The sequence below is a fragment of the Dryobates pubescens genome, chromosome 8, assembly GCF_014839835.1.
Source record: "Dryobates pubescens isolate bDryPub1 chromosome 8, bDryPub1.pri, whole genome shotgun sequence".
In the NCBI taxonomy this organism is placed as follows: Eukaryota; Metazoa; Chordata; class Aves; order Piciformes; family Picidae; genus Dryobates; species Dryobates pubescens.
In genome coordinates this window covers 3,935,191-3,961,042 of record NC_071619.1, presented here as the reverse complement: position 1 = coordinate 3,961,042, position 25,852 = coordinate 3,935,191, and the positions used below count along the sequence as shown (strand labels likewise).

At 41.3% G+C, this 25,852-nt stretch overlaps 1 protein-coding gene across 1 annotated transcript in view; it reads right to left on the bottom strand.

Moving 5' to 3' along the window:
* Positions 1 to 21,951, bottom strand: part of PDZD8 (PDZ domain containing 8) — a 46,857-nt gene extending 24,906 nt beyond the window's left edge. The window contains exons 1-2 of the mRNA XM_054163663.1: positions 20,898 to 21,951; positions 281 to 403 (exon numbers count right to left, since the gene is read on the bottom strand). Of these exons, the coding sequence (XP_054019638.1) occupies positions 281 to 403; positions 20,898 to 21,802 (1,028 nt within the window). The 5' untranslated portion in view covers positions 21,803 to 21,951. The remainder of the gene's footprint in view (positions 1 to 280; positions 404 to 20,897) is intronic.
* Positions 21,952 to 25,852: the final 3,901 nt, after the last annotated feature.

Genomic DNA, 25,852 nt, shown 5'->3' with positions numbered 1-25,852 from the left:
AAGAGATTCATAATTTGGTGTGCCAAACAGAGAAGCAAAACAAAACAAGTAACAGGAGGTAAAGATTAGCTTTGTAACCAGGCAAAATTCAGGAGGAAGGCAAATGCATGAAGCATGCACAAAATCCATCGAAGTGCCTCAGGAACTCATTGTTTACTTAAAAAACAAAATCCAGACACAACCAGGACATGAAAGCTGCTGCTTAGTGAATCAAAACAGGCCCTACAGTTACAATTACTCCAAACTTAGTCAAGAATAAGCAGGAGGCCACAAAACATACCTTGTACATTCAATTAACGTGACTTTTAGCCGACCTTCTGTCAAGAGAATATCTTGTATAGAGAACTCTCGATCTTCATACTCATCAGGCGGCAATACTCGGCTTGGAAAAAATGGCTTAAACCTGAAAAAGAGAGAAGAGATTTGCCTTAACTCAAATGATGCAATTAACACTAACAGCAATGCTTAGAAAGTGACAGAATTACAATGACTCTCTGAAAAGATTCACTGTAATTCTGCTACGTTAAAAGGAAACAGCGACATTCCCAGGTATTCGCTGGCCAAAAGGGACAACTAGAAGCTACCACAGCTTTTTGAATGCAGGGGACTGGAGGAGATTATTTGAGTTCTATTAACTAGTATAGATAATTCTGGGAAAGTGGGAAGTTGATCATATGTGTTGGGTGACAGATAGGTTGGACTCGATCTCCAAGTCTTCTCCAACCTGGTTAATTCTGTTCTATATAACTGGATGTTTATTTATGACTGCAAACATGATTTAACACAAGAGTCCTTTTGCAGTAAATACCTTATCTGGTCTTTTAAGTTCCCCTAGATAAAATACACAGCAGTGAAAAGCAAAAATATTATAGTATCAGCCAGGGTTGGAAGAGACCACAAGGATCATCTAGTTCCAAACCCCCTGCCATGGGCAGGGACACCCCACACTAGAGCAGGCTGGCCAGAGCCACATCCAGCCTGGGCTTAAACACCTCCAGGGATGGGGCCCCAACCACCTCCCTGGACAACCCATTCCAGGGCTTCACCACTCTCATGGTGAAGAACTTCCTCCTCACCTCCAGCTTCATTCCATTCCCCCTAGTCCTATCACTACCTGAGATCCTGAGAAGTCCCTCCCCAGTCTTCTTGTAGGCCCCCTTCAGATACTGGAAGGCCACCATTAGGTCACCTCGGAGCCTTCTCTTCTCCAGACTGAAATACTATACTATGACCCCAAAGCATGAATTTATGCCACTGCTGCATTTAGAGAACTGATACATCCTAATAAATCCTACATTTTTCTCTGTGTGACAAACATTTGGTTGCTCCTTCCAGCCAGACTCCTGGAATTAAAATAGATACAGGTATTCTAAGTATTTGCCCTTGAGCTTTGCTTCCCTCATCACAGCATGTGATTCACAGGAAAAGCAGCTCATGTTCAAGATACTAAGTGTTTGACACACGTTATCTCACCACATAATTCCCTCTCTTTGATTAGAATACGGTGAGTTAGAGATACTGTTCTCATTTTTAAGTGATAGTACTTCAGTGTCGGACACAGCCATGATCTGAGGGAAGAAAAGAAGAGCAGAAGCTACACAGCTGCAGCTCCATCACGAAGCAGACACACACATGCAATCCTAACAGCCATGGCCACAACCCTGCAAAGACATCCTGGACTCTCCACTAGCATTTCCTTCACGTATATGAAAAAGTACTTTCAGTGCATTCCTCCTTCCTGTTTTTATTTAGTGCTCTCATTTCCCAGCACTGCCTCATGCCTTGCTTTCCATCTTCAGTCACCGACACAGCCTCCCAATAATTACTGTTGAGAAGAGTTACTAATAGCAGGACACAAGCACCACTGCCTGCAGGATGTATCTGCCATTTCATGAGAAAGAAGCCTTTCATAAGTACAGTTCTCTCAACTATCAGAGGCATCTGCTTGTCACGTTCAAAGATCACAATATGTTCAGGAAACAGTCACACGGATCTGAACTGCAGAGTTTCAGAAATCCAAATAAATAATTAAGCAGCCTTTAACTGTCAGCACACTTTGGGAGGGAGCTCAACGCTCTGATTCGAGACACTCTGTTTCTGTACGAGCATCAGCCTCATACAGAGCCATGAGAAAGACATCTCTTTTGTTCTCCTTGTGAATAAATACAACTCAACACTTCAGCTATTTTCCTGAAATCCAAGTCAGCTTCTTACTTTAATTTGGTTCCAAGTTTCTCCCTCATTAACTCCTTCAGGAAGAAGACTGTTTTGAAACAGTTCAAGTAAAAACAAAAAATTCAGTTTAAAATACTTGATTCTTTTAAGTCTCTGCATGACAAAGGTGAAGCTTCTAAATCACCCTGGCAATTGTTTAGGCTTATGAGCGTACCATAAACAACCAACTCAAAATATGCCTTGTGCATGTAGTATCTGGGCTGGTATCTTACTCAGAATCTTCCTTTATAGTTCCTGAATTCAAAAACTAATAAAGACCACAGAATTGTTTTGGTTGGAAAAGACCTCTAAGAGCAAGTCCAACCATTAACCCAAAACCACTACTGCACAGTCGAGCCCACCCAGATGACCCCACTATTTTCACTCTGCTAGACTTAGTGCCTCTTCAGGTCCTGGCCACCTCCCTGACACACACAATACAAACCACCCCTCATGCCTCTCACTAAGTACAGACAATGGTACGCTGTTCCTTTTAAGAATGATTTTTTACCTCTTCAAAACACAGATGTAACTCAGATTTTGCTAGGTAAAAGTACACTGGAAAATAATGACAGGTTTAGGAGTGAATAAATACTTGTCATTTCCTGGGAGGTTTGGAGGTTTTGTTAGTTTGGGTTTGCTTCCTCAGCACAAATAAACTTTCCAATTAGTACCAGCAGCTGCCCATATGTATTTTCCCAGAATCCAGTGAAAAACCAAAAATTCCATAGGAACTTCAAACTGCTGACCACCATCAGTGACTGCCTCAGTGAGCAACTGAAACAAGATTCCTGGGAGGGAGGAACAGAGAAAAAGAAGATCCAATGTGTTACCATCGACCTCTCTGGATTTCTGCAGTTGCCCAGGCTTAGAAGTGCTGGCATTGATGAGATCTTTCCCTCACTTATATACACACATATATATGCACACACACCCCCACAACACAGCCTGCAATCTAACAAAAACACACACCTGGACAAATCCATTTTCAAGACTAACAATAAGAACAAACCAAAAAAGGCAACATAACAGCTTAAAGTATTCCTGGAAGGATACAGATTACCTACCTACATATTCAACATACTGACCTCTCAAATAACTTCAAAGATAAGAAAACAAATACAACACACAATGCAATCTTTTGCTTCAGCAGGGAAGAAATATTCCTCAGACCAAGCCATTTTTCTTGGTACATTAAGAAATCAACATGATAGTGAGCATTTTGCTGCAAATTTGGGATGAAAAACTAGTCTCAACATCATCTGCGATTGACAACAAGCAGCTAAGTCACATTCCTGCTACTGCAACTAATTTACAAAACCCTTAGCAGAAAAACCTGACACATTACCTATATCCATTGGCATTTGCACTGTCCAAAGAGCTAAATACCCAACACTAAATGCATTTCTAATGTTGAAGTGCTGCTCTGAAGCCTTCCAGTTTTGTAACCTAGCACTTCTCTATTTAAGGTAATTCACTGAGTCTGCACATTTCCAAAATTAAACACCAGACAAATTACTATTTCAAGTAGATTTCAATTAACTATTAGGCAAGTGAACTGTTGACAGACTATTTAAGTAAAGGGTAACCCAAATTTATCTGGAAAGACATTCCTACTAGGAACTGGTAAATTAATACAGAGCCAGACAGCAACAGTCGGTAACACAGCGAGACTCCGCTCCCTTGTGCTGTAAAACCAGATGTTGGCAACCTGCAATCCATGCACATACCCGAGTCAGGCATCACAGGTTCTCCCATATTTTTCCCCAAGACAGGGAAAGCCTATGAACTATTCTATCTTTTTAAAGCACCAAAACCCACAGGCACTCTAAGGAGTATGTTCTTACAGAGCCATCGCTGCTGCAAATTTGTTCAGTCTGGCAAGAGTGCAGCAGAACAGCAAGGGATGTTTTCCTCTGCAGAGAAGCCAAATTCTCCACCTCTGCAACATCTAATTTTCCTGCTGGAAAACAATCATGTCCCCAGACAAAACATAATACTGAAGTTTGTTTCATAAAGTATTTGCAGCAGGCACAATGAAGCACTTAATGTCAAAGCAAAGCTGTATTTCATTTTATTGAAGTCCCCAAGTAGGCTTTTAGTTAATAATGCAAATAATTGCAATTCAAGAATGAGACAAGAGATACAACTCTGTTCCCAAGCCCTGCAGACTACAGTATGTGCAAAGAAGAGTAAGTAAAGAGGAGGCAAGTTTCCTACCACCCTGAGTTCATTATTACAATGGAGAACTCACATTGTGTAAATAACCTTACTATAACTTCTTTAATAGCTTTAAGAGTGTGTTTTGCTAACCCTGTAATGTTTAGTCCATCTTTCAATAGCAAAAGGTCACCAAATAAATGCCTTGGAGAAATTCACACTAATGAAAAAAAATAGTGCAGTCTGCCAGGAAGACTTTTATGAATAAAGTCTATAAAGAAACCTTGACATCAAGCTAAATGCCTCCGTTAATCCCGGCTGGTCTCTGCCCTCACTGCAGCTGCCATCCCAGGACCTGACGATTTCTGGTTGCTTTTGTGAATTCAAGGCTCTCAATTTGCAAACTGTGAACAGAAAAAAAAAAATTGTGGTTTCTGTTTAGCTGTCCAGATCTTAAAACGTTCATTCTTTAATCAGTAATCAAAGAAAAAAGTTAGTCACACAAATTGGTTTACCTCCATTGGTGGAGAACGAGCCCATAACAAACAGTCCACACACTGCTGCAGACGAAGATAAAGGTTTTAAACCATGACAACGGTGCTCCTGACAGTGTGACTGTTGTGAAACATCACCAAAATGTACTTATTGAGAATGGTACCACCTTTCTGAACGCTGCTGAGCTGTCACCAGGTTCTCCAAGCTAGATTTCAATTGCAGCTATATTAGACCCCTTTCAAGAAGAGTCTAACGCTATAGTCTCACTTTATTCAGCAAGGTCAAAAGGCAAAATTCATGCTCGTGTCACAAATCTTTGACCTACAAAGCAGGATTACGCCAACATATTAATATATACATATCCAAAAGCTGCCTTTTCAATTCCAGAGCTGTGAAATGAAACTAAACAACTATCAGAAGCAAGCTAGGTTTTTTCTGAGGAAGAGATTTTACTGTCTTTAAGCCGCATTTGGTAACCCTTTGTAAACTCCTAATCTTTTCATCACATAGCAGTTGCAGGAGAAAACAGACACCTTACACCTCTGCCTGCAAAGTCTATCTGGATACAGCATGCCATTAAAAAGAAAAGTGCCTTACATTAAATGCTTACAGCGTGTTTTCAATTTGTTTTGAAATCATTCGTCTCCTTTCACAAATGTATTTTTTTTAACCCAGAAGCCTACAATTCAAACAGCAGACTAAGGAAATGTTTGTTAAATCCCAGCATTTTAACTTCATATTAATATGAAGAGGAATATTCATCAAGTGAACTTCATATGACATTTTAGCAAGTCAAAAAAAGAAAAGCCTATGAAAACAACATGTAAAAGAAGCTGCCGAGTAGCAAAAGTGCTTCTCAAATGCTGCAAGATGCAAACACCTAAAAAGAAAAAGGTCATTTCACATTAGGAATTAGGTCAGATGCCTAGACAGAAAGATAATTAAGATAAAGACACCCAATTAATACATAGGATTAAGGCTATATTTAAAGTAGCATAATACTGAGCTCTTCCATAGATAATGCACAGCAAAAACGCCTCCAGACGCCACGCTGTACATCCCCTTTGTGCAAAAAGCTTCTACACTTCATTCATGTCATAGTTCAGCAAGTCACACACATTTCAGAGTCACCTCAGGGGCTCATTTACTCTCACCACCTCGAAGTCTAGATGAAAACTGCACCTAAAAAACCCAAACCAACATACAAACAAACAAAACCACAAACCAAGTTTGTTCCCCTCATTTTAGGTGTTTTCAGCCCCTGAATAGTACCATTCCTCCTTCCAGTTTCCAGTTTGGTGGAAGAAGAATTCACCTACTTGGAACATGACTAATTCAGTGTTTAGTTTTAGCTGTCTGACCTATAGTCCCATTAAATTGTATTCATTAGTCTGTGATAATTCTTCTGTGGTGCTTTATCCAACTTTTCACAGAGAAGAGGACAGGAGTCTTTTATACCTCAGTTTAATTAACCTATTACTTAAATTAACTGCTCCCACTTAACTAAATGCAGTATTTTTAGTTCATCACCTATTAAGAACTGAGCAAAAGGGGGGAAAAAGATCCCTTTATCTCATTATCTAGCCAAAGAAAACCATGTGCTTATGTGTTCCTGTTCATTGCATCTGTTAATTTTTTTTTTAACTGTGATTCTGGATATTCTTAAGAGCTAAACACAAACTTCAAAAGCTCTCATGACTCCATTTCCTACTTGGAGAAATAGGAAGGCTTACAGCTTCATTTATAAATGCAGGAGAAGGTTGAGCTTTTGTCAAGCTTTTGCTAAGCAATGGAAGCATTTTTTTTTTCTACAATAAGTCCTTGGAAAAGTTTTAAATTACTCCCTGGTTTTATATATGAAAAAACCTTCATTTATAAGACAGTGGTCTAAAAATTACTGGCTGTTTAGTACCACACTGACCACTTGTCCTATATGAATTCCAGTACTACTCTACTACCATGAAGATTATTCTATTAAACACAGTTAGCTTTATGAATTTTTTTTATCAGGTTACCTTAACTGACCATTTAAAGCTTAATAAGCGTAAATGAACTTAAATAAAGCTTAAAGTTTAAATTTCAGGCAAGCCCACAAGCTAAAAACACAAATATCTTTAGAACAAGGCTGCTTTATATACATTGCAACTTTTACAATTGTTTACCACTATAGGTGAAAATTAAAGCAACAGATTGCTTTTAGTAAGCATCAGTTTACTTTTGTACATGCTACTGGAATATGCTAGTGTCTAAAGTAGTCCTGAAATAGTAACTGCTGAATTAATTCTCAGTTTGGGGAGTACTCAAAAGGTTCAACTACCTACAGAAAAGAACTTAGTCATTTTTAGAGAGCTTTTCCTATCCCAGTCACAAAAATACAAGTGTGTGTAAAATGGACAGATTTCAAAGAGTGATTGACATCACATTTTAAATCATAAACAAGTCCTCTATTACACTGTGTGCAATTTGAGATATTTACTTCCACAAGAATGCTAACACACTACAATCCACTCAGAAAAAAGCATGATCACACTGAAGATTTTAAAATTACTTAGCAGCTAACATTTATGCTTGTTAAGGTTAGGCATTACAATGCAAACAACATGCGTTATTCTTCACGTGGAAGATGTAATAGCAGAACTCATCCTTCCTTTGAAAAACAACCCTTTTTGCTTACAAAACCCAAGCAAGTACTTCAAAAAGAAAATTACCACCACTGCAGAGTTTGCAAGAGCAGTTCTCAAGCATCCACCGATTCCACAAGGAACAAAGCTACAGAACTGTGTCAGCATTCATATTCAGGGGGCTTTGGTAACTCAAACTATACTCTCATTCAGTACAGAAATCTACTAGGCTTAGCTTTACCCACACCCAAGAAAATCTGGCTTACAAACAACCTGAAAAACCATTGCAGTAAGACAGTAACTTTATTTTCTAGGAAACTTTATGGAAAGCTGCAAATCAGTTCTAGCACTCCACCCGCTCTGTTACAGGATATTCTGCCACAGGCATGTGGAATGTGCTCATAAACATAAGTGCTCAATACATGCATAGTCACTTTTTAAATTAAGACCTAAAAAGAAAAACAACAACAAAGGCATTTTATTATTTGGGGGTTTGTTAAAAGAAATGTTTCAGACCTTTCCAGATTCTCCAACTACAGCCTCATTTCTTACACTGGTATCTGCATCTCTCAGGTAGCTCACTTCTGACACTCAAGACAAGCAATTTAAAAGCTTCTAAAACCCATCCTACAAGAACAAATGAAAGAACAAAATGTAAATAACCAAGTAGCTCCTTTCAAAAAGGCTGTGTAATACTTATTTGCCTGCTTATGTGACAGAAGTTGTCATAAATATGTGTATTAAAGAATTGCCATTTCTCTCTGTATTCAAATACCCACAGGGGAAGAAGGAACTCTTGAATCACACTTATCAAAGCTACTTTCTTATCAGCACAAACAAGATTAATTTGACCATGCTCAGGCTTTTTTTTTTTGGCATATTAAGAGTATTCATTTCCCAAAGTCTAAATTCCATAAATACTGAAATAGTTAACTCAGTGTAGTCAATGCCTGTTTGATCTCAGAGTTTTGATGTGTTGGGTTTTGGATGGGTTTTTTTAACTAGTATATGACCTAGCTGAAGCCAACTGTTGGTTCAAGAGGAAAAGACAAAATCCTGCTATATTTCAGTCTCAGACAGGATGAAGACAGAATTTCCCTGTCTGACCAGAAAGCCTGAATCATTGTGGCTCAGCTCCAAATGGGACAGAAGATGCAGAATATGCTCTTGTTCACGTAGAGCTGGATGAGAGGCAGGTGTGGTTCAGCAATCACCTTTCTGGCATTCACCAAGAAAAACAAACACATGCAAGCCTAACAAAACCCACCTCACCAAATAAACCCAAGCCACTCCAAACATCTACCTTTAGCCAGTTGGACTACAGATTGGTTCCAGTAACTGATGCTAGCAAAATGCCAGCTTTTTCTCACTACAGCAATATATTCTCCCATAAGGAGGTCTCAAGTTTCTCTACAAACATCTTCTTTGGTCAGAGGAAAATGACGCTGATGACCTAATAGAAACCTAAGCTCTGTACATAACTCATTCACTGGGTTCAGGAGTTTTAATCCTCTGCTCTAAACTCTAGCCAACATCCATATGAAAACTAACAGCATCCTCTTGGACAACTTCAACAGAAAACGACTGTCTCACTGCTGAAGACAGTCTCCCAACAGCTGTAAACCAAAAGTGAAAAGAATATTTGTATCTGCTCTGAATCCTAGACAGGACAGCTTTCCAAGGTTTATCCTCACCCCTCCAGTTCATCTTAGAAACGCTTGAGCTACAGCAGCTTCTCTTCAATCTACGTTTTCCTAGTCACTTCTGACAAGATATAAGATGGTCCAATTCACATAAAGCTTTCCAAAGTGGTGGAGATGGTGTATCTCAGGATTCATAGAACCTTTTTCAGAGCTGAGATTACTGACAGTAAATTCACCTTAAAATTGTAACAGCAGTAATTACAGATTTGCTCTACTGACAGGTCAGGTATTCAGACTTCAATGGTGGGAAGGGCACTGATGGGAGCCAGGGGACACAAAATGGCACATACTTGTCAACTGTCCCCAAGCCAAATTTGTCAGCATTTGTGAGTCACAGCATTTCCACAGAAGCAACCTGTTGACAATCAAATACAGGAGAGGCTTGCAAGATTAAATTACTAGGAAGGGTTCCTGCACTCTGCAAAGCGTGCATCACTGACGGCAAGCTACGGCTGGGACCTGTGATTACAGCTGAAAAACCAGCTGCTTGAATCACCATGATTTTCTCCTATCATCCACATAATGAATTTAGGTATTTCCTCTAATTTTCCCTTCTTTAAAAAGGGACAGGAAAGGAGGGAAAAATGTAGAAATAGGAGGTTTTGCAGTATTGTTTTAAAACAATGCTACTGCCTAACACTGCTGTTCCCACCCCACCTCCCCTTGTAATCCACTGAGCTCTTCGCTGGGCAACATTAGGCTTTGGTTTGTGTATTCTTACATACTGCATTAAGTATTGTTAGCAAGCATGCAGAGCTGTTCTTAAAACAACAGAAATAAATACAAACTTGACGTTTTCAGGGTTACACTGCATCATTTCCACTCTTTAAATGCTTAGTTATTCACCAAATGGGATGGGACCATTCACAGCAGTGATTCAAGCTTTCTGCCATGTCACTGCAAGACTATGCACTTCCATTTTCGGTCTTCCTAGTTTAGCTCTGGCAAACAGGAATAATGGTTTAAGCCATCGTTACACAAGTGACATGCATGTAAAAGTCCATTTTAGCTCTTGCTGCAAAACAGTTAAAAAACATTACAGAGAAAGCATATCTGAAAAGGCATTTTTCAAATGTTTTAGCATCATTTAAAGCATTAAGCACATGACATTAGTCACTGTTAAGGATTAACATCTTCACTTCAGTGACACTGGCAAACAACACAGCCTTGTACTTAATGCCATTTCATAGTACCAGTCAGGGCTGGAAGGGACCACAAGGATCATCTAGTTCCAACCCCTCTGCCATGGGCAGGGACACCCCACACTAGATCAGGCTGGCCAGAGCCTCATCCAGCCTGGTCTTAAAAGCAAAAGCAGATCCTAGTATTTGTACACATTTCCTCCTGGATGGGCATTCTTCATAACTATGTTGCCTTTTCAACTGATACAGGAAAACAGGTTTAATGTCAAGCTTCAATGGAAGTTAAAAAAGGCAGGAATGAGCTATGCAAGTGTCATGATTTCCATCAGATATCCCCAGATGATCTTAAAACAGGGGATGGAAATTAAGAAGTCATTTTGTAAAATCATGTAAGTTTCACAGCTAAGCAAGACAAAAATGCTACAGCATTCCCAAATGATTCTCCTAATTTAATTTTATGCTAGTCATATCTGGCAATTAATTACTGCCTTTGAGTAAGAGCAACAGTCTGATTATCATCAGCTGATCTCTGCAACACACTCTTTATTGCAGACAGATTTTTATGACATCTGGAAAGTCTTCAAAAGTGTGAAAACTGTGTTGGTGTAGTAGGATGCCTGTATTTTCCAGTACACAAAACAGCTTTAACAGAGGGGGCTGGGTGCACTGCTCTGCTCAGCTATAGTGTGGCTGCAAGCTGAACAAGGGAGAATCTGTAAAGGTAAGTTGTTCCTATGTAGGTTTTTTTAAGACTAAAATGAATTGAAACAGCTAAGCTGGGAGGGGAAAAAACACCTAACTGGCTCTCCAGAATCCAGCCTAGGATCGAAACCAATTTCTGCCTATCTCACAAAAAAATAGGGTTGTTTTTTTCCCCCCTTTCTTTTCCTCCCTGCTACACATAGCACCTCCTTAGCTGTTTTCATAGCTATGTATGGCCCAAGACAGATCTTAAATGTTGCCAGGTTCTAGCTGGGTCCTGCAGTACACAAGAGATGCACTCTCCAGCCCTGGGAAGAAAGGCTTATCAACCCAGGCAGGGCAAGAGTAAGAGTCTTGCCAAGGAAAAGTGCTTAGGAAAGCAGATGCACTGAAATGCCTTTGTGCAGGTGTGATGCAGAAGTCTGAGCTAGTAAACCCAGCACAGCATATACCTAACTTGCTGGGTAGAGCAATTTAGGAGCACCCACATCCATGGTACCATATGCACAACCATTTCACTGTGTTGTAAAGAAAGTCCCCAACCAGCAAATATGTTTGTCACTGGAAGTCTTCATTAGCCTTATTTTTGTTCTAATATACTAGATACACTGCCTGGGATCATTGAACATCTTGAAGGTCTGAATTCCAGCCTAGGCTAGATGGGTTTGTGTAACAACTGCAATTTGTTAAACATTGAAGGTAAAATACCAACAGGAAAAGCTTCTGAGATTTATGTGGGTTTTACTCATGTCTCTCAGTTTAACCAGAAACAAAAAATTAATCAAAGACATTATGTATGAATTCTGTGTTCATCTTAGTATGTCACAATTAACCTGACAGATGTTTCTAAAACAATGACTCCCAAATCCTCTTCCCAGGAAGCGGCATCCACACTCATTTCTAAACTGAAAATTTATCTCTTGTTGTAAACAAGTCCTCTTCAATCCTCAACCAACCAGACACTTTCAGAAGAGCCTTCTGAGCACTGATATTTATGGAGCACACAGAATGGAATCTGCTCAGAAAACTAATTGCTCCCAGCTAACATTTGCAATATTGGGAGCACTGCTTTCTTCTGGACAAAAGCAGAGTTTAAGAACATCAGGAAAAGGCTTTTGCAGTTCTGCAAAGTAATGGATTTGAGCAGGCTGGGGTGGCACAAATTATCTATTCATTTATCAAACCACATAGGTATGCAACATTAGCACCAGGCTAATTTTAGACAATAAACTGGATTAATCCTAGGAGGAGTTTTTAATTGGAAGCCTTTTGCTATTTGCTAAAGAACAATACTATCAAGAACTACAAAATGGTGAAACAGTTTTCATCAAACAAGTGTGAACATGAACTGTAAACACAGGAGCATATTGGGTGACTTCAGGCAAGCTCTGCAGGAATGCAGAGTAAGCAGTTCCCCATAGAAACCCAGTAACATGAAAGGACTAGCTCCAATAGTGAAATTAGCAGCCTGAGACTAAGCTTCACCACCAATGGAGCACCATGCTGATTACTAAAACCTACTGTCCTTACCCAAGCTGCTTAAGAGCTTCATAATCAAGTATCATTTGCTAAATTAAAAAAGATTAACTATTTCATGTGCTTAATAGAGACAAAATAGGTTCTGCAAGAGACTCATTTTGACATCAAATAAGCTAAGGGGAGCTGTATTAGCCACCCATTTCCACAGGTAAATTCTCTGTGCCTCTGCTGCTTGATGTAATCTCCTTCAAGGAAAATCCAGTGTCCAGTTTTGTGTGACAGGTAGAGGGAACATTAGTCACACTAACTACCCACAGAAACTAAAACCCATAATACAGCCTGCACAAAGTAATTCAGCCCAGCTCTAGTGGGCTGAACACACTTACCTGCTCCAACAGGCTCAGAGCCAAACTCACACAATGAATACAGAATTAACCAGGTTGGAGATCATCAAGTCCAACCCATCACCCAACACCATCTAATCAACTAAACCATGGCACCAAGTGCCTCAGCCAGGCTCTTTTTAAACACTTCCAGTGATGGTGACTCCACCAACTCCCTGGGCAGCACACTCCAATGGCCAATCTCTGGGGGGAAATTTATTCCTAACATTCAGCCTAAACATCGCCTGGCACAGCTTGAGACTGTGTCCTCTTGTTCTGGTGCTGGGTGCCTGGGAAAAGAGACCAACCCCCACCTGGCTACAAACTCCCCTCAGGTAGTTGTAGACAGCAATAAGGTCTCCCCTGAGCCTCCTCTTCTCCAGGCTAAGCAACCCCAGCTCCCTCAGCCTCTCCTCACAGGGCTGTGCTCCAGACCCCTCCCCAGCTTTGTTGTCCTTCTCTGGACACCTTCCAGCAACTCAACATCTGTCTTGAACTGAGGGGCCCAGAACTGGACACAGGACTCAAGGTGTGGCCTAACCAGTGCTGAGTACAGGGCAGAATGACTTCCCTGCTCCTGCTGGCCACACTGTTCCTGATGCAGGCCAGCATACCATTGGCCTTCTTGGCCACCTGGGCACACTGCTGGCTCATGTTCAGCCTACTGTATGCCTACAGTCTCTCAGGTAATGAGATTAACTCCTGTAAGCCCCATGTTTAATTTGAAATAAGTTGCCTTTAAAAAAAATAGAAAGTACAACTGCTTGCTTCAGATTTCAAAGAACTGAAGGCTATGTACATTAGGACATTGAATAAAAAGAGTATTCTCACTGCTCATGATCAGCTTAAATGGTCATGCCTGGAGTCCAGATGAACAGAAGGGTTAAGTCTCAATGCTAGTGCACGCAAAACACCATGAAGTACCAAACAAATGTTAATAGATTTTTTCAGAGCCTTCATTCATCATCCACATGAAAGAAGTTCACTGCAAGACTAAGATCACACAATTTTTAAATACAAAGCAACAAATTAGTTAAATGAGGTGATTTTAATTTTGTTATTACTGCACAAAGAATCTTTATATGCTGTTTCAAGTTGCAGAAGGCTCTCTTTTTCCTGTCAGGCCAATTAACCTCGCTGCTTATCAGATTGATATCTGCAGCAAAAGCAAACAGTCATCAGCAAAACTTATTCTTTTATGTCTTCAGCCATCTCTCCCTCCAACTGAGATCATTTATTTTGGGGCCTCTGGTCTCCCAGTTTCTTCACTAACCAATCTCAAGTCAGTGACATCAAGTTCCCCACCCCTGCAGACAGGAAAAAGAGAACAGATCATTTGTTGACTGATCTTCGGTAAAGGCTCACTCCTGAGCAGAATGCCACCTGTATACTGGGAATTGTCCAGTATGTAGCTGGTCATGCATTAAATCTGACTTTGCAGTAAGTTTTACACTGGCTTTCTTTCAGCTCTTCCCAGTGTGAAGCTCTGCTGGAGCTGGGGAAGATGGCTAAAAGGATTTAAAACCCCTAGAACCAATAGGTTTCGAACCCAATATCAAGATAGGGAGATTTACATACATACTTTGTACCACATACTTTCATTTAGTCTGAAGAAACATGCCTTTAGCAACCATCTAGACAATGTGTGTCTGAGAGAAACCACTCCCAAAATAAAGACAGTAAAAAGCTACACTACAAAAAGCTTCCTTTTACACACAATGAAATCCTACATTGAAGACATAGAAATATTTTATGTCCTGGGGTTTGGTTTTGCTTCCTGTGTGTCCAATCACCTACAGATCCATTTATTTAGCTCCTGTATGAATAAGAAAAACTACTTGTCCATGTGCTACAAATGTAATCTTCCACATATGGAAAGATCAGCCAGCAGTCAGACCTACTGATTCAAAGTATAGTATAGAATAGAATAGACCAGGCTGGAAGAGACCTTCAAGATCATCGTGTCCAACCTATCATCCAACATCAACTAAACCATGCAACCAAGTACCCCATCAAGTCTCCTCCTGAACATCTCCAGTGATGTACAGCTGCTTTGCCACTAGTGGAACAAGTCATTGTGCTGGCATCATTCAGAGCATTACCTCTCTGGATCAGTCTGAAAATCTACAAGTACCACTTCACCTGGGAGCAGCACCGCAGTGCTGCTTTAGCAGCAATTTTTGCAGGGCAGAAAGAACCCACTCAGATTCTGGAGAGGAGGGCATTAATACTTTTCTATAGTGGATTGCTGCACCTAAACCAGACACAGCACAAACAAATTTAAATAAATAAACCCCTCCTCTTTCAGCAGCAACAGGAATGAGAACTTCACAAACAGGAGTGCTTTACACAAACTTAACTAGTGAGAGAGATTCCTATCACAGCTCCAGTAGAAATCCACTCAGGAAAAGAATCTCCATATCCTCTCCCTTTTGGAGAAGCTGTAGGGGTAAGCAGCTAGAGCTACAGGCTGATTGCTGCAGTTAAGACATGCTCACATTCCCAAGCTCTACTATTATTTCTAACTCTCTCAGTATAACCTCATCATATGAATAATACATATATATAAACACACTTTCTTTAATTTAATACTTTTTCCAATACCTCTATTACAGCATTATGAAGTCATTTCTATTATAAAACACACTCCAAATCAATAGCTACTTACATTGCTACTTAAGTTCTGCCAAAAATAAGAAACTGCTGTGTAACTCTCAAATTGCATGCCATAATGGTAAATTAAAATAGGCTTTTCCAATTATTCTTCCCTGTGTAATTCAATATAGCCCCAGCTCCCAAATAAAGCACAGAACTATTCAATATGACTAATTATGTTGCAAATGATCAGTTCTAAGGATAATTCATGTTGAAAGGGACCTCGGGAAGTCATCTAAATACCTGATGTAGAAGTGTTAAAAGTAATCCTTTGTGAATTACTTCCAAGGAAAAGAAAGCTGTTCCACTCAGTGGTAGCATGCATTAAAGCAAAGCAAGGTGTAGTTTCTCAAACAGGCTACTATCAACACAAATTACAAGCTTTTTTTAATTAAACTGAGAAACCAAGTGTTCTTAAAACATGCAGAACTGACTCACTGCTTTGGCAAAAACCTGCTCTGAAGCTAAATGGATGAACTTGCAAAACCTTACATTTAGATAAAACCTTGTAGCTGCCAGATTATTTCCACACCCACCCCCCCACTCCCCTTACAGATTAAGAAATATTGGGAAATTAGAGTCTAGAGGGAGACCAGACTGCAAGTACTTCCTCCTCACCATTTTCATACACACAAAGGGCTTTGTATCTTCATTATGGCAAAGTGTATTTTTACTGTCCTGAAACCAAAGCTCTACAAAACCTATGTAAAGCAAAATCAGGACCTCTTCAAAACAAAACTGCAGCTGACTGTTAAGGCCAGGCTAGACAGAACAGCAACCTATATACCTCACATGATGGGGAGAATATCAAGGTTGCCATTAATAAGCAGTTTAATAATAGGTTAATTAGCAAGGTGCAGCCCATTGAAGACCTAACAGAGATGACCCCAAGAAAACAGCAAGAGCATAAGCAAGCAAGGAGGTGGACACTTGAAACAGTCCTTATTATGTGTCTGTGAACACTAAACATGCTATGGCAAAGCTAATAACTACAGCTTGGTGTTAGCCACTCTGTCCTGCTATTAAAAAGACATGATATAAAAACTAAAACAAACATGAACAATGTCTATAGCACTACTTTTAAAGAACTGTTGCTGGATGTAGGACACTAAATCAACTTCACTTTGTGCTGATCATTAGTATCTACCATCCTGCTCTAGTAACAGAAACCTGTATGAGAAAGGGACACATCAAGCTATGTCTATGGGCAAGACTGAGTATGGCTCCTGAGAATGGCAGCTTTAGAGATTCTGGGACAGCAAGACACAGATGGTGGGTCTCTGGCTGTTCTGCAGAACACCAACAGCTGACATCAAAACCAGCTAAGTCAAGGGTTTCCATGCTCATTCTCAAGCTCCACTCCCTGACCTTGAGAAACAAAAACACCAAAGCAAAACAATTTAAACAGTTAATTCAAGTAGAGTTATGGAACATGTAGAGCCAAATAAATACTGAGGTTTTTATTACCTTACTGAGGTTTGAGCTAGTTGTATAAAGAAAAATCTTGACTGACAGTTGTCCAGTTTTTCAAGACTACACCAGAACTTATGCATATTGGAGAAAGGGGGGAAAAAAGCCATTTTAGGTCTTTCCCACATCTGAACAAAGAACTTCTGAGAGACCACAAGGTTTACAGAAAAGCTGTTTGCATTTCTATAACAAAGGAACGACAAATACCTTAAGATTAAGTGAATTATAAATAGTAGTAATTCTTGCTACTCTCTGTTGAATTGCACAAACCCTTTACCAACAACCATGACTACAGAAAAAAGCCTACCATTCACTGAAATTTACCAGCAGCCTTGCTTCCAGAGAGTTAACCAAATCCTACTACAGGAGATAGCAGTCACCATTCAGTGGCAAAGCAGCTTCCAAATAGGGTGCTTGGCAGGACACAAAAACATTTCTTAAAGAGAAAAGATTAGGATAAAATTGGAATAAAATGCAAATTGCTACTTATTTGTTTATCCACAAAGTGCATCCCTCCCTCTTCAATGAGTAGAAAATTGGTTTTATGAAGAAAACTGTACATAAAAGTACTGGGTGAATTTCAGAATGCACTTCTCTGAGATCTAAGAGTGCACCAGAGATGCAGGACACCTTCTTCCACGTTCAAGCTGCAATTAGGTACATTGTACTCCTAGCCACAGAAGATACAAGAGAAGATGACCTTGCTAATCATTGCTTTGCTGCATCAAATTTTGTACTTCACTGGAAAGAACACAAAAGTGTACGTGTAGAAATTTGGCTGCAGCAACAGGCAGCACACACATGATGACAATGGGTTTCTAATGCCATATTTCACAATTAAATCAGAGATGTTATTGCAAGACGTTCAAAATCAACTACCGGCGAAAGTCCTCTTCTTTAGCCCTCCACTACCAAGCAATAACCTCTAGAAATTGCCCGAAGCACACAGCAAATGGCACATTTTAATTTTTAATGCTACTTAGCATCCGGAAACAAGATAAAACTCCCTAGTGGCCTGCAATCTGAAAGCCAGCAAGGTAACAAAGTGCCCCTTTTAACCAGCTGAAAAGGAACTCCTCAGCTCCGAGCGCTTGTTTACAAGGTTGTAATTACCGCCTTTCAAAGGTTTATTTACAAAGTTACTTGAGCATGAGTAGGGAGACATCAAAAAGGTTTTGAACTACACATGGAAGTAAATACTATGTACTTCAACAAGCGGCATACAGGCCGCAAAAATGGTCGGAGGATAAGCACATTCTCCCTAGATGAGAAATTGTGAAGCTTTAAGTCAGGTTAACAGGTTATTAACCAGTTGTGAAACTCTTGACTTCTTTCTATACATGTTTTGCTAAGGAATATATTAACATACTGTGGTGGGTTGAAAATTCCACACCCCCATCCACCTTGAATTTGCCAGACCAGCTCAGGTGGAAGCAAATGGAGCTGTATTTACAAGCAAAACTGCCATCTACAACGAAATAACCCCAAGCCAATGCATTCTTACAAATTCTAGTTCAATCACCAAGCTTTGCATTTTATCAGCTGGGAGTTTGGTTTTCCAACTTAGTTCTCCACACCATGGCATGTCAATTCTCAACTATGACCCCAGGTAGGAGTGGCATACTACTCAGCTGTTACCCAGTTTTGCTGTCCAGGGATCTACCTGCATAAACTCAGAGACATGCTGCTGGAGAACACGTTTGCAATCTGTGTTCCACAAAACCTCGGGCAACTGTTGAAAGCTAAAGGTTCTTAGCTAAGAATTGCCATACAGGGGTTTGTGTTCCCACTTGAAGCCTTAAAGGCAAAATTCTGGACAGTCAGGACAACCAATGACTCAATCATCCCCCCTTAAGACAATTTGATTGATGAGCATTAAGCTTAGTGTCCTGCCTTCCTCCTTCACCACGGAGTATGTCAGAATGACGTGTGCAGAACATGGCATAAAATTCAAAGGTCAAAAGCACCACATGCAGGGTGGGACATTGTTTCACTGAACATCTGCCACCCACTGTTAGCTACCAGCCTCTACCTAGTGTAAAGAGCAGCTATGATACTGTATTTCCCTCACAAGCATTCACAAACTCACCACTCCTGCTAACTTCAGGAAAACAATGTAACAGTTCATTCTTAGATCTGTAACAATTCAATGCTTCCTGTATTGTTTTCAGTGTCAGTTACCTCTTATCCTCACACTTCTCATTTCTGTCTCAAACACTGTGCTCCACTTGCTTCTTTCCTTATTTTCCCCTCCAGTCCCTTTCACATGGCAGTGGCTCACACATGCCTCACCCATTCTTTCTGGCTCAGAAAGTTTGAGAACTATGTGAAAAATTCATTGCTTCTAAATAACGAGAGCACCCTACTGCCCAGGTGTATCTCCCAAAGGAAAGGTGATGATGTCTGTATTGCTTTGCTGAAGGGGAGGAGCACACAATACTGATTCCACAGGCACCCTAAAAACTTGTCTACAGAGCATAAACATCATCTGCTCTACCTGCTCTCCTAAGCGTGCTGAGAGTACTCACTACTTCTTCAGAAGTCCGCACCCTTAATATGCCACACTCACTCTGCACCATCACTGTGTCATCCCAGCCTCTCCTTTAGGCTCTTCTCCACAGTTAACACCTTTAGTCTCTTTCCAACACAGTAAGACAATGGAAGCGAACTCACCCTGGACAGATTCCCTGCTGTCCAGCAGTTGCCCTCTTCTGGAGAGCAATTCAGTACCTCAACATCTGAGACCACCACCACATTACTTAAAGATATTACTTATTGTCCTGTCAGGATTTTCCAAATCTTGGGTATTTCACACATCCACTTTCATGAGAATGCTTACAGACTGCAGCAGAACCAGCTGAAAGGGCTTTAGAAATTACATCACCACAAAGCTAATTACCCTTGAAATAGGCATTTGCAGTTACTCATCTCTGATGAATTTCAGAGAAATGTGGTAAATAAACCAAAAATCCTTACCTAACACAAAATGCAAGCTACAAAGAACAAACAAAAGAGGCAGGGAACAAGGTATCCTAAGAGTGACAAGACACATGGCTGAAAGAGAACATGGTACCTGAAGAGTGGTTAAGACATTCAGTATCTTCTAACCAGAAATGGGGGTGGAATCAGAGCAGAGATACTGGTTCCCAATTCCACTGCAGAAGTATCACTCATCATGTCACTGTATTTACTGCATGATGCAGTCAGTGCTGTAGTGTGTGCATTTATATACATAAAGAAAAAGTCCTACAGACCAAAAAAAGACCAAAAAACACCAAGAGGTCTCCCAGTGCGGTTTTACTTGCCACAGTTGTGGTAATACTTCTCTTATCAACTTTTAGTTTCCCCCAAGTTCCTGAACAAATTCAACAAACCTGAAGAGGACATCATCTATCATGGGATCTGAAATTCCCCAGAGAATTAACTTTATGCTTTCATTAAGTGACAATCACCTTGCCTCTATAGGTGAGCCATAAGTCTTGCCCAGGTGGCTTGCCAGTGTCCAAAGCTTGAGAGAAGGCCACCCCAAACACACATGCTGTCCACAGATCCATCCCTCTCTCTTTACCAAATAGGGATAGCATGGTCCTCTCGTTGTACACTTGGCAGAAACCCCCAAATTTAGATGCCTACTAACTTTGTCATTTCATTACATATAGTTTTGGGCATGTCACAATCTCTGTGTGCCTTCTTCACCCATCATAAACAGAGAATGATCCTTACCTTCACAGAAAGGTTTTGCTATCAGACAAGCAATGTACAAGTACCTCTATTGTAGAGGTGCCAACAGAAATTTCTTTTACTTGTTAAGACAAAAGAGCGATTCTGAGGCACACCACACAAAGTACCATTGAGGGAGGCAGGGCATCTTACCTGATTTTATAATTGGGTAAGGTGTGCTTGCGCTTAATAACTTTCTTGAACTGGTTCACAATGATGGAAGTGAGCTGCGGCATAGGCCGCCCTTCGAACTGGGACTTCACTTCAAAGAGTATCACAGGGTCATCCATAAAAGAGAAAGACCAGTGTGTGAAGGGCAGGCGTGTGAAGACCAGCTTCAGCTTCCCCATCACCCTGGAGATCTTGACAAAGAGGTAGGCCGACTTGCCAAAGACCAGGTCAGCATCAATGGCCAAGTGGAAGCCACCGTTGTATTCCAGGTCTATCTCAAAGCCCAGCTCATCGGGGGCGCCCTCTTCGTTGCAGACCACCGGATGAATGAGCTTGACAGATTTGAAGATGGGAAGGACATCGCCGAGAGAGACCTCCCTAAGGCTGAGTCCCTCCAGCACCTTCCCTGTCATCTTGGCCTGGAGCAGCTCCTCAAACTCCACCTTGATCTTCTTGGTGACCCAGTTCCTGACCAGGGCCGTGTCCCTGAGTTCCCTGAAGAGGAACAAGAAGATGGCATTGAGGAAGTGGCACGTCTCCTCGCGGGAGGAAGGGGCCGGAGGGGGCTCTGGCGGCTGCTGCTGCTGTTTGGCGCTGGGCTCCGGGCCCGGGGGAGCTGCGGGAGCTGCGGCGGCGGCAGGCGCTGAGGCCGAGGCAGGGGCCGGGCCGGGGGCTGGCTCCGGAGACGACTGGTTGCCGGCCTGCTCCGAGCCCTGGAGGTAGTCCCTGAGGGTGCAGTCAGCCGCAACACGGGAGTAGAGGCGACCGCCGGCTCCGTCCGCCCCTGGGGTCTCTGGCTTCTTCCTGTAGAGGAGCAGAAGCTGGAGCAGGAGGGTGAGGAAGCAACCGGCCAGCGCCGACAGCAGGATCACATAGACCTGCAGCATCCTCGCCCCGCGCCGCGCCCCGAGCGCGCTGGCCTCACCGCGCCGCCGCCATGGCGGGGGCCGCGCCCGCAGGCCGGCGTTTAACGGCCGCGGCCGCCCCAGGCAGCCTCATCCGGGTCCCCCCACCGCCCTCTCCGCGGCGGCGGCCAGGGGCGGGGCGAGGGTGGGGCCAGCCAACGGCGGGGCGGCCTTGCCCTTCTCGCGGTCCCATTGGCGGAGCCGGGGATCTACGTCACGGCGCCGCTCAGGGTGGAGTCGCAGGGCGGCGGGCGCGTGCGCGTAGGGAGCGCTGCCTGGCTGGGTTGTGGGCAATGTAGGCGATGGCGGGGCGCTGGCGACCCAGGCGCTCTCTGTTGACAGAGCGGGAGAGATTCCAAAGCCATTCCCTTGACACGGTCACTCGGGAGGGGGGGGCCGGGAGACCGTCGCCATCAGCGGTATTTAAGGCATCAGCGCAGAGCTGGGAGATGGAGAGGGAAAACGTCCCACCTGTGGCAAGGTGGCTGGTGTCGTTGGGTGCTTCGTTGCCCAAGAAGCATAAGAAGAGTGATGGGTGGGAAAAGGGCAGTTAATACTTTCAAAAATAGGCAGACAGGTACTAATTGATTTAGTTAAATTGCTCTGTAGAGGAGCAGAGGGATGACATTTGTTTTCATGGGAGTTCTGTGAGTTCGTAGAACCTCTTCTCGGTTTCCTGCTGATAGCAGATGCTGAAAACACTTACAGATGACATTGTATCAAGCTCTGCTATCCTTGGTGATAAGATGGAAATCTGCTTCCATCCTCTTCATCTATTTACTAATGCTTCAAAGATGTCATACAATAAAGTAAACACCCCAACCAACACAGGGAGGAAATGAATAGAAAGAAAATAGGAGAAATTCACACAACATCGTCATATTTAAGCCTGTGCTGTCCATGAGATCACTGTTGTCTTGTGTGTAGGGCTGAACTATTACAACCATCAAGGACATCCACTTCATAGGACAGTCTGCAACTTCATTGGAGTCAAAAGACAAGACAAAGAGGAAGCACATAACCCATTCAGGGAAGGCAAACAGACAAAATCCACCCAGGAAGAAAGACAAGTGGCAGCTGATCAGCCTGAGGACCAGGAAGATTGGACATTTATAGAAACTACATTAAAAGCAATGAACGAGGGTAGAATGAGGAAACACAGCACGAGGAAGTGCTACACTGGGTGAAAAGAACATGCAGAGAAGAGTTGTTTTGAACATTTCAAGAGTACTCCAAAAGACCCATTATATTTACATTTGGGTTACAGAAGGGTCATAACTTTTTTTCTGGAAAATGTGAACTTACTTGCAAAACCTCTTGTTATTCTAATCCAGCAAACTCACTTAAAGGCTAGATCAAATCTATACATACTGCTGGAGAATGCATTGTGGTGGCTAAACGTTGTTTTTGTAGGTGCTTCCTTTTGTCAGGACTAGTCTCTCTTTTTTTTTTCAGTCTTATAAAAAAGTTTTATGGTTTCTGAAAGACAGCCAGAATTAAGACAAAAGCTACTCAAATGATAGTTAAATGTTTAGCTAAAGCATTCTTAGATAATGCTGTCTTTTAGTAGAATAAAAGAAAACTCAATCTCATATATTTGGGATTTTTTTTTTTTCTTTGCAAACCTCCAGAGCTACTGAAAAAAAAATGCAAACAAGAGGAAAAGAAAATGTGAAATTTAAATGCTGGGAAGGAAAAAGCTGTCTTCTTCCTCCACCTTTGTACAGCGTATAGGGCGAGAGGATTGAAAGGCTCTTAATGGTGCAGCGCTGCGGTTTGAAACCAGAGATTCAGAGTATGAATTTTTTATAGGTCTTGTGACTGAAAGTTGAAATGCCTGGGTGTTTAACAGAGCATTTCTATAGAAATGCCAGAGAGGTCATTAGTCCAACATTTGAGCCGCTCTGTTACGGGCCTTTACCATGGCTAATACAGTAAGAATGGGAAGGTTTTGGATTTGCAACTAAATGGCTTTTCAGATAAGGAATAATATATTCAGAAAGGCAAGAGCGGCCTTGGGTTTGGGTCGGGATGAACAGCAGGAGGAAAAGGAAAAAAAAACCTTAAAAGTCACATTGCAGATGTCTCAATTGAGTATTTTCTGTTAAACAAGCAGAATGGGAAATTTGGCACATTTTGTGCACCTGATGGCAGCTGAAGAGCCTCAGAGACGTTCAGCTCAATAATCGCTTTTCTCCTCTCTCAGGAACATTTTCAACAGGAGCTGTGTTATCTTAATGACAAGTTATGAAGCAAGAATCAGGCATGTTTTAGCATTTTCAACAAGAATAAAAGAGAAAGGGGAAATAGCAGCAAATGCCTTAACAGGACTATAGAAAGGATGTTCAAAAGTGTTGTATAACAAAATGGGATTGAGCTCAGGAAATTACTTAAATGTGCCAGGTAGAGGAGAAAAAAAACAGAAACCACGGATTCATCTTAATACCATCTAAAAAGGGCCTTTAAGAGCATATTTTCCTTTGGCTTCAATTTGGAAATTGCTATTTACATGGTCTGGAAGCTGCAATAAATAGGTATGTGGAGTCTTGCTGATTTTCACCCTGGTTGCATAGAGCTTTATAAAAGGGTGCACAATATACTCAGCTATTTGCACTTTGAACAGCTGGGAATTATTAAACAGAATTTTAAAAAATAATAATAAAATAAAAAATAGACATAAAAAAAGACACCAAATGTGTGCATTTAATAATATATATTTTTTAAGTAGTCAAACTTGATTATTTTTCGAAGCAGGATGTGCTGAGTTGTTTTGTAATGCGTGGGGTTTGTTATTTTCTTCATCACTGGGCTGGAGTTGTTGCCTGCCTTTGCAATATCTGTTGGCAAAATTATTTCATTCATTTCTGGACCTCCTATTGGTTTTGTATTACATCTCTTAGAGATCAAAATCAGATTATCCTTCTCATGCTGCTGCATGAAACAGGATTTAGAAAGCGATTAGGTAAATTCATGAGGGGGAAAAAAAAGCAAATCCATTGAAGGCTGTTAAATACAAAGATTGCTAGAAGTTACACTGGTGACAGGCTGCTGGGGGTGTCCTTTACTTTTGATTGTCCTCAGGCATCTACAGTTTGAGACAGGATGCACAGGGAGCTGCTGATCTGGTCTAGTTCTGAAGAGTTGGGGGCTGTTCAGTGTGGAGAAGAGAAGGCTTATTGCAGCTTTTCAGTACTCAAAGGGGCTTTGTGAGAAAAAATGGGGACAATCTTTTTAGCAAAGCCTGTGCAGCAAGGAGAGGAGTGAGGTTTAGTTTACACTAAAAGAGGGGAGATTTTAGACAAGATATAAGGAGGAAATGTTTTACACCAAGGGTGGTGAAACACAGGAGCAGGTTTTCCGCAGTGATTGTAGAAGCACTGTCCTAGGAAACGTTGGAATGCATGTCGAATGTTGCTTTTTGGTTAGATCTTGCATGAGATGCCTAAAGCTCCATTTTCAGAGCTAATGGAAAATAGAGTGTACTTTGAAGTTGTGAATTCTGTGTATAGCAGGAGAAGAAAAAAACCCAGTTGGTTAGCTGAATATATAGATGCTGCAAATTCACATTCATGTCTCTGGAAAAGAAGAGATTTTAAACTTTGTTTCTCATTTTACCAGTCCAATACAATCAGTTCAATACAATCTGTCTCACAACAGGGATGCTCCTGTCGTTCATGAGCAGCTTTAAAGCCTCACATGCAAGTAAAGCACTTGAGCTGGTTGGTAACAGTGACTTAGAGCCAAAACAGTTTTGAGCAGAACGTGTTAAAACCTAAAGTAGTGAAGGTTTGCATCCAAGGTTTAGTTTGGCCCAAATGCAAATCCACTATTTTGACTGAAGCACATCTTTAATTACCATCAAAAGTATGTTTGGCTTGTTTAATGAAGAGCTTAACATTTTGGATGTAAAGGTGCTTTGGATACTTACTTCAAGAGGCTCATATTCAAGCTTAAAGTATCCTGGCTCCTAATTAGGGATTCTATTACTATCTCACCCAGACCCTGGCTTTTATTATATCATGAAACAAGATC